The following is a 9,806-nucleotide window of genomic DNA, read 5'->3' on the forward strand; positions in this document are numbered from 1 at the left end:
TGAATTTAGAGACAATTCTATAACCAATGTTCCAGCGATGTGTAAATATTTCATTCAAAATGATCTGCTACCAGAAATTTTAGCCAAATATCCCCAGTTTGCTAACTGTAGGTAGTAACTAAGTGATTGTAACTTATCCACCGCTGCCCACTGGATGGGGGCCGGTGTGCAGGACAAACTTATCAATTTTGACACTAGCTCTCCACATATGTCAGTTGCTTAATTTAGAACCTGTACTTGAGGTCGATCTCGAACCCATTGTTGATGTGACGACTTATATTGAATTTTATAACTAGTTCATCAAGATTGTAACTTGCTTAGCTAAATGAATTGTGGGGTTCAGTCCTTGAGCCCATTATGTGCCTCTGTAACCCTTTCCACTACCGCCCACAAGATGGGTATGGGGTGCATAATAAATGAACTAAACTAACTAAACGACCGTTCCCCGCGGTCGCTTGTCCCTCGATAATATTCTTGGTGATTCGGATACTTTTGATATCGTTCGCCTTATGCGTTTCTGTTCTCGTATTGGCATCCTTGGTGATATTTAGCGCTCTCTGATTATCCTGCGCATTTGATGGTGCTACATAACCTTCCCGGTTTGGTGCCTTCTTTGATAATTACTTCTCTTTGTCTCGAGTTTAACTATGTATGGGCCCCAGCTGGAGCTGCATACTCCAGGATTGTTCTGACGTAAGTGGTATACAAGGGCCTGAGCCTTGTGTGCGTGCTTCACTCTACAACTAGTACTGGGTGTACCATAAGTCCCCCCCCCCCCATCCTCTCTTGCCAGTACGCTGGGATTGCCCACCAGGCCCAGCACTAAGGGTACCCAGTGCCAGGCCTAGCACTAAGTGTACCCAGTGCCAGACTCAGCACTAAGTGTACCCAGTGCCAGGCCCAGCACTAAGTGTACCCAGTGCCAGGCCCAGCACTAAGTGTACCCAGTGCCAGGCCCAGCACTAAGTGTACCCAGTGCCAGACTCAGCACTAAGCGTACCCAGTGCCAGGCTCATCACTAAGTGTACCCAGTGCCAGGCCCAGCACTAAGTGTACCCAGTGCCAGGCCCAGCACTAAGTGTACCCAGTGCCAGGCCCAGCACTAAGTGTACCCAGTGCCAGGCCTAGCACTAAGTGTACCCAGTGCCAGACCCAGCACTAAGTGTACCCAGTGCCAGACCCAGCACTAAGTGTACCCAGTGCCAGACCCAGCACTAAGTGTACCCAGTGCCAGACCCAGCACTAAGTGTACCCAGTGCCAGGCCCAGCACTAAGTGTACCCAGTGCCAGACCCAACACTAAGTGTACCCAGTGCCAGACCCAGCACTAAGTGTACCCAGTGCCAGGCCCAGCACTAAGTGTACCCAGTGCCAGGCCCAGCACTAAGTGTACCCAGTGCCAGGCCCAGCACTAAGTGTACCCAGTGCCAGACCCAACACTAAGTGTACCCAGTGCCAGACCCAGCACTAAGTGTACCCAGTGCCAGACCCAACACTAAGTGTACCCAGTGCCAGGCTCATCACTAAGTGTACCCAGTGCCAGACCCAACACTAAGTGTACCCAGTGCCAGACCCAACACTAAGTGTACCCAGTGCCAGACCCAGCACTAAGTGTACCCAGTGCCAGGCCTAGCACTAAGTGTACCCAGTGCCAGACCCAGCACTAAGTGTACCCAGTGCCAGGCTCAGCACTAAGTGTACCCAGTGCCAGACCCAGCACTAAGTGTACCCAGTGCCAGGCTCAGCACTAAGTGTACCCAGTGCCAGACCCAGCACTAAGTGTACCCAGTGCCAGGCTCAGCACTAAGCGTACCCAGTGCCAGACCCAGCACTAAGCGTACCCAGTGCCAGACCCAGCACTAAGCGTACCCAGTGCCAGACCCAGCACTAAGTGTACCCAGTGCCAGACCCAGCACTAAGTGTACCCAGTGCCAGGCTCAGCACTAAGCGTACCCAGTGCCAGGCCTAGCACTAAGTGTACCCAGTGCCAGACCCAGCACTAAGTGTACCCAGTGCCAGACCCAGCACTAAGTGTACCCAGTGCCAGGCTCAGCACTAAGTGTACCCAGTGCCAGACCCAGCACTAAGTGTACCCAGTGCCAGGCTCAGCACTAAGTGTACCCAGTGCCAGGCTCATCACTAAGTGTACCCAGTGCCAGACCCAGCACTAAGTGTACCCAGTGCCAGGCTCATCACTAAGTGTACCCAGTGCCAGGCCCAGCACTAAGTGTACCCAGTGCCAGACTCATCACTAAGTGTACCCAGTGCCAGACTCAGCACTAAGTGTACCCAGTGCCAGGCTCATCACTAAGTGTACCCAGTGCCAGGCCCAGCACTAAGTGTACCCAGTGCCAGGCCTAGCACTAAGTGTACCCAGTGCCAGACCCAGCACTAAGTGTACCCAGTGCCAGACCCAGCACTAAGTGTACCCAGTGCCAGGCTCATCACTAAGTGTACCCAGTGCCAGGCCCAGCACTAAGTGTACCCAGTGCCAGACTCATCACTAAGTGTACCCAGTGCCAGGCCCAGCACTAAGTGTACCCAGTGCCAGACTCATCACTAAGTGTACCCAGTGCCAGACCCAGCACTAAGTGTACCCAGTGCCAGGCTCATCACTAAGTGTACCCAGTGCCAGGCCCAGCACTAAGTGTACCCAGTGCCAGGCCCAGCACTAAGTGTACCCAGTGCCAGGCTCATCACTAAGTGTACCCAGTGCCAGACCCAGCACTAAGTGTACCCAGTGCCAGGCCCAGCACTAAGTGTACCCAGTGCCAGACTCATCACTAAGTGTACCCAGTGCCAGGCCCAGCACTAAGTGTACCCAGTGCCAGACTCATCACTAAGTGTACCCAGTGCCAGGCCCAGCACTAAGTGTACCCAGTGCCAGACTCATCACTAAGTGTACCCAGTGCCAGGCCCAGCACTAAGTGTACCCAGTGCCAGACTCATCACTAAGTGTACCCAGTGCCAGACCCAGCACTAAGTGTACCCAGTGCCAGACTCATCACTAAGTGTACCCAGTGCCAGGCCCAGCACTAAGTGTACCCAGTGCCAGACCCAGCACTAAGTGTACCCAGTGCCAGGCTCATCACTAAGTGTACCCAGTGCCAGGCCCAGCACTAAGTGTACCCAGTGCCAGACTCATCACTAAGTGTACCCAGTGCCAGGCCTAGCACTAAGTGTACCCAGTGCCAGACTCATCACTAAGTGTACCCAGTGCCAGACTCATCACTAAGTGTACCCAGTGCCAGGCCTAGCACTAAGTGTACCCAGTGCCAGGCCCAGCACTAAGTGTACCCAGTGCCAGGCCTAGCACTAAGTGTACCCAGTGCCAGGCCCAGCACTAAGTGTACCCAGTGCCAGGCCCAGCACTAAGTGTACCCAGTGCCAGGCCCAGCACTAAGTGTACCCAGTGCCAGGCCCAGCACTAAGTGTACCCAGTGCCAGACTCATCACTAAGTGTACCCAGTGCCAGACCTAGCACTAAGTGTACCCAGTGCCAGACTCATCACTAAGTGTACCCAGTGCCAGGCCCAGCACTAAGTGTACCCAGTGCCAGGCTCATCACTAAGTGTACCCAGTGCCAGGCTCATCACTAAGTGTACCCAGTGCCAGACTCAGCACTAAGTGTACCCAGTGCCAGGCCCAGCACTAAGTGTACCCAGTGCCAGACTCAGCACTAAGTGTACCCAGTGCCAGACTCATCACTAAGTGTACCCAGTGCCAGGCTCAGCACTAAGTGTACCCAGTGCCAGACTCAGCACTAAGTGTACCCAGTGCCAGGCCCAGCACTAAGTGTACCCAGTGCCAGGCTCATCACTAAGTGTACCCAGTGCCAGGCCCAGCACTAAGTGTACCCAGTGCCAGGCCTAGCACTAAGTGTACCCAGTGCCAGGCCCAGCACTAAGTGTACCCAGTGCCAGGCCCAGCACTAAGTGTACCCAGTGCCAGGCCCAGCACTAAGTGTACCCAGTGCCAGGCCCAGCACTAAGTGTACCCAGTGCCAGACTCATCACTAAGTGTACCCAGTGCCAGACCTAGCACTAAGTGTACCCAGTGCCAGACTCAGCACTAAGTGTACCCAGTGCCAGGCCCAGCACTAAGTGTACCCAGTGCCAGGCCCAGCACTAAGTGTACCCAGTGCCAGGCCCAGCACTAAGTGTACCCAGTGCCAGGCCCAGCACTAAGTGTACCCAGTGCCAGACTCATCACTAAGTGTACCCAGTGCCAGGCCCAGCACTAAGTGTACCCAGTGCCAGGCCCAGCACTAAGTGTACCCAGTGCCAGGCTCATCACTAAGTGTACCCAGTGCCAGACTCAGCACTAAGTGTACCCAGTGCCAGGCCCAGCACTAAGTGTACCCAGTGCCAGACTCAGCACTAAGTGTACCCAGTGCCAGGCTCAGCACTAAGTGTACCCAGTGCCAGACTCAGCACTAAGTGTACCCAGTGCCAGGCCCAGCACTAAGTGTACCCAGTGCCAGGCTCATCACTAAGTGTACCCAGTGCCAGGCCCAGCACTAAGTGTACCCAGTGCCAGGCCCAGCACTAAGTGTACCCAGTGCCAGACTCATCACTAAGTGTACCCAGTGCCAGACCTAGCACTAAGTGTACCCAGTGCCAGACTCATCACTAAGTGTACCCAGTGCCAGGCCCAGCACTAAGTGTACCCAGTGCCAGGCCCAGCACTAAGTGTACCCAGTGCCAGACTCATCACTAAGTGTACCCAGTGCCAGACCTAGCACTAAGTGTACCCAGTGCCAGACTCATCACTAAGTGTACCCAGTGCCAGGCCCAGCACTAAGTGTACCCAGTGCCAGGCCCAGCACTAAGTGTACCCAGTGCCAGACTCATCACTAAGTGTACCCAGTGCCAGACCTAGCACTAAGTGTACCCAGTGCCAGACTCATCACTAAGTGTACCCAGTGCCAGGCTCATCACTAAGTGTACCCAGTGCCAGACTCAGCACTAAGTGTACCCAGTGCCAGGCCCAGCACTAAGTGTACCCAGTGCCAGACTCAGCACTAAGTGTACCCAGTGCCAGGCCCAGCACTAAGTGTACCCAGTGCCAGACCCAGCACTAAGTGTACCCAGTGCCAGGCCTAGCACTAAGTGTACCCAGTGCCAGACTCATCACTAAGTGTACCCAGTGCCAGACCCAGCACTAAGTGTACCCAGTGCCAGACTCATCACTAAGTGTACCCAGTGCCAGACCCAGCACTAAGTGTACCCAGTGCCAGGCTCATCACTAAGTGTACCCAGTGCCAGGCTCATCACTAAGTGTACCCAGTGCCAGACTCAGCACTAAGTGTACCCAGTGCCAGGCTCATCACTAAGTGTACCCAGTGCCAGGCCCAGCACTAAGTGTACCCAGTGCCAGGCTCAGCACTAAGTGTACCCAGTGCCAGGCCCAGCACTAAGTGTACCCAGTGCCAGACTCATCACTAAGTGTACCCAGTGCCAGACTCATCACTAAGTGTACCCAGTGCCAGACTCATCACTAAGTGTACCCAGTGCCAGGCTCATCACTAAGTGTACCCAGTGCCAGACTCAGCACTAAGTGTACCCAGTGCCAGGCCCAGCACTAAGTGTACCCAGTGCCAGGCTCATCACTAAGTGTACCCAGTGCCAGGCTCATCACTAAGTGTACCCAGTGCCAGACTCAGCACTAAGTGTACCCAGTGCCAGGCTCATCACTAAGTGTACCCAGTGCCAGGCTCATCACTAAGTGTACCCAGTGCCAGGCCCAGCACTAAGTGTACCCAGTGCCAGACTCAGCACTAAGTGTACCCAGTGCCAGGCCCAGCACTAAGTGTACCCAGTGCCAGGCTCATCACTAAGTGTACCCAGTGCCAGGCCCAGCACTAAGTGTACCCAGTGCCAGACTCAGCACTAAGTGTACCCAGTGCCAGGCTCATCACTAAGTGTACCCAGTGCCAGGCCCAGCACTAAGTGTACCCAGTGCCAGGCTCAGCACTAAGTGTACCCAGTGCCAGGCCCAGCACTAAGTGTACCCAGTGCCAGACTCATCACTAAGTGTACCCAGTGCCAGGCTCAGCACTAAGTGTACCCAGTGCCAGGCCTAGCACTAAGTGTACCCAGTGCCAGACCTAGCACTAAGTGTACCCAGTGCCAGACCCAGCACTAAGTGTACCCAGTGCCAGACTCATCACTAAGTGTACCCAGTGCCAGGCCCAGCACTAAGTGTACCCAGTGCCAGACTCATCACTAAGTGTACCCAGTGCCAGGCCCAGCACTAAGTGTACCCAGTGCCAGACTCATCACTAAGTGTACCCAGTGCCAGACTCATCACTAAGTGTACCCAGTGCCAGACCCAGCACTAAGTGTACCCAGTGCCAGACTCATCACTAAGTGTACCCAGTGCCAGGCCCAGCACTAAGTGTACCCAGTGCCAGACTCAGCACTAAGTGTACCCAGTGCCAGGCTCATCACTAAGTGTACCCAGTGCCAGGCCTAGCACTAAGTGTACCCAGTGCCAGGCCCAGCACTAAGTGTACCCAGTGCCAGGCCCAGCACTAAGTGTACCCAGTGCCAGACTCAGCACTAAGTGTACCCAGTGCCAGGCCCAGCACTAAGTGTACCCAGTGCCAGGCCCAGCACTAAGTGTACCCAGTGCCAGACCCAGCACTAAGTGTACCCAGTGCCAGGCCCAGCACTAAGTGTACCCAGTGCCAGACTCAGCACTAAGTGTACCCAGTGCCAGGCCCAGCACTAAGTGTACCCAGTGCCAGACCCAGCACTAAGTGTACCCAGTGCCAGGCCCAGCACTAAGTGTACCCAGTGCCAGGCTCAGCACTAAGCGTACCCAGTGCCAGGACAGATCAAGAGCAGTTGACGTGCCTGGCACTGATTGAACCAATGACAGCGAGGCGATCATCCTTCCCCTCTCCCCCCCCGTCCCTCTCCCCTCCCTTCTCCCTCTCCCCCTCTCTCCCTCTCTCCCTGTTCCTCTCTAATCTTCTTTTCGCTTGTATCCCATTCCTATCTATCCCATATCCTCCAAGTGCCCCCTGTTCCATCCTCCTGTCACTCCCTATCTCCTCTATTCGTCGCCTTCTCTGTCCATTCCTCGCTGTGTGCTCCAGTTCCTGAACCCATTGTGTGCCTCTGTAACCCTTCCCACCACCGCCCACAGGTCGGGTATGGGGTGCATAATAAAGATAGAAATTGCGACAGGATTGTGTCTTCGTGATAACCTGTGTGTCTCGGGGGATTTGTGTTCCTGTGCTCCTTCTTTCATTCGCGTTCCTGTGGTGCTTCTTTCATTCGCGTTCCTGTTGTGTTTCTTTCATTCGCGTTCCTGTGGTGCTTCTTTCATTCGCGTTCCTGTGCTGGTTCTTTCATTCGCGTTCCTGTGCTGTTTCTTTCATTCGCGTTCCTGTGGTGTTTCTTTCATTCGCGTTCCTGTGCTGCTTCTTTCATTCGCGTTCCTGTGCTCCTTCTTTCATTCGCGTTCCTGTGCTCCTTCTTTCATTCGCGTTCCTGTGCTCCTTCTTTCATTCGCGTTTCTGTTGTGTTTCTTTCATTCGCGTTCCTTCGCTTCTTCCCTCATTCGCGTTCCTGTGCTCCTTGACTGACTCTTCCACAGATGCATTCAAGATCAGAACATTATTGGCAATATGTCGTTATCGCTTGGGTTGTTTCTAGAGCAGTCTATACACCCCCTGAGTGAGTTTGGAGTAGAAACATGAGCTGCCTCCCATAGGCCAGTAGGCCTATGGGAGTTGTAAATATTATGTTGGTACGTCCGAAATTGAAGGTCTTATTGTGGGTGTCGATCCTGTTAATAGATTAAAGTCTATCACGTGATAGACTGATTTAAGGATTCTAAGCAGTTCATACTTGGCCATGTATGAGTATAAATGTATAAAACCTGAGCATGTACGCATCGTCAGGTCATGTATACATAACCAGGTCACGTATACATAACCAGGTCATGTATACATAACCAGGTCATGTATACATAACCAGGTCATGTATACACAACCAGATCATGTATACATAACCAGGTCACGTATACATAACCAGGTCATGTATACATAACCAGGTCATGTATACATAACCAGGTCATGTATACACAACCAGGTCATGTATACATAACCAGGTCACGTATACATAACCAGGTCATGTGTACATAACCAGGTCATGTATACATAACCAGGTCATGTATACATAACCAGGTCACGTATACATAACCAGGTCACGTATACATAACCAGGTCATGTATACATAACCAGGTCATGTATACATAACCAGGTCATGTATACATAACCAGGTCATGTATACATAACCAGGTCATGTATACATAACCAGGTCACGTATACATAACCAGGTCACGTATACATAACCAGGTCACGTATACATAACCAGGTCATGTATACACAACCAGGTCATGTATACATAACCAGGTCATGTATACATAACCAGGTCATGTATACATAACCAGGTCATGTATACATAACCAGGTCATGTATACATAACCAGGTCATGTATACATAACCAGGTCACGTATACATAACCAGGTCATGTATACATAACCAGGTCACGTATACATAACCAGGTCACGTATACATAACCAGGTCATGTATACATAACCAGGTCATGTATACACAACCAGGTCATGTATTCACTCGCCACGACTCGAAAAAACATGTTGTAATCGTTCTGAAAAAATTCTTCCTCAAGATTGGTTTATTTCTCTTCTTCAAGATTGGTTTATTTCTCTTCTTCAAGATTGGTTTATTTCTCTTCTTCAAGATTGGTTTATTTCTCTTCTTCAAGATTGGTTTATTTCTCTTCTTCAAGATTGGTTTATTTCTCTTCTTCAAGATTGGTTTATTTCTCTTCTTCAAGATTGGTTTATTTCTCTTCTTCAAGATTGGTTTATTTCTCTTCAACAAGATTGGTTTATTTCTCTTCTTCAAGATTGGTTTATTTCTCTTCTTCAAGATTGGTTTATTTCTCTTCAACAAGATTGGTTTATTTCTCTTCTTCAAGATTGGTTTATTTCTCTTCTTCAAGATTGGTTTATTTCTCTTCAACAAGATTGGTTTATTTCTCTTCTTCAAGATTGGTTTATTTCTCTTCTTCAAGATTGGTTTATTTCTCTTCAACAAGATTGGTTTATTTCTCTTCTTCAAGATTGGTTTATTTCTCTTCTTCAAGATTGGTTTATTTCTCTTCAACAAGATTGGTTTATTTCTCTTCTCCAAGATTGGTTTATTTCTCTTCTCCAAGATTGGTTTATTTCTCTTCTCCAAGATTGGTTTATCTCTCTTCTCCAAGATTGGTTTATTTCTCTTCTACAACATTGGTTTTTAGTAAATTATTTAAGAAATGAAGATAAAGAGATAAAACAAATTCTTGTAAATATATTTAATTTCGTATCAAGATTACAAACTATTGAGTCATTTCTATACAAAATAAATGAATTGTTTTAGAACAATGTTGAGCTTTAGGCCTACCCATCCTTGGAGGGTTATTAAGGCCAATTAGCCTCTTGAGGGTTATTAAGGCTATCAACCTTTGGAGGGTTATTAAGGCTGTCAACGTCTAGAGGGTTATTAAGGTCTATCAACCTCTGGAGGGTTATTAAGGCCAACCTACTTCTGGAGGGTTATTAAGGCCTATCAATCTCTGGGGGGTTATTAAGGTCTATCAACCTCTGGAGGGTTATTAAGGTCTATCACCCTCTGGAGGGTTATTAAGGTCTATCACCCTCTGGAGGGTTATTAAGGTCTATCACCCTCTGGAGGGCTATTAAGATCCATCAACCTCTGGAGGGTTA

General features: G+C 50.5%; 1 protein-coding gene across 1 annotated transcript; it reads left to right on the forward strand.

Annotated features, from left to right (window-relative positions):
* Nucleotides 1–8,620: 8,620 nt before the first annotated feature.
* LOC138350302 (uncharacterized) lies at nt 8,621–9,340 on the forward strand. Its single transcript, XM_069300915.1, has one exon. The coding sequence runs from the start codon at nt 8,621–8,623 to the stop codon at nt 9,338–9,340; it is 720 nt and encodes a 239-aa protein (XP_069157016.1).
* The last annotated feature ends 466 nt before the right edge of the window (nt 9,341–9,806 follow it).

This window comes from Procambarus clarkii, chromosome 45 (genome assembly GCF_040958095.1).
Source record: "Procambarus clarkii isolate CNS0578487 chromosome 45, FALCON_Pclarkii_2.0, whole genome shotgun sequence".
NCBI classification, from domain to species: domain Eukaryota; kingdom Metazoa; phylum Arthropoda; class Malacostraca; order Decapoda; family Cambaridae; genus Procambarus; species Procambarus clarkii.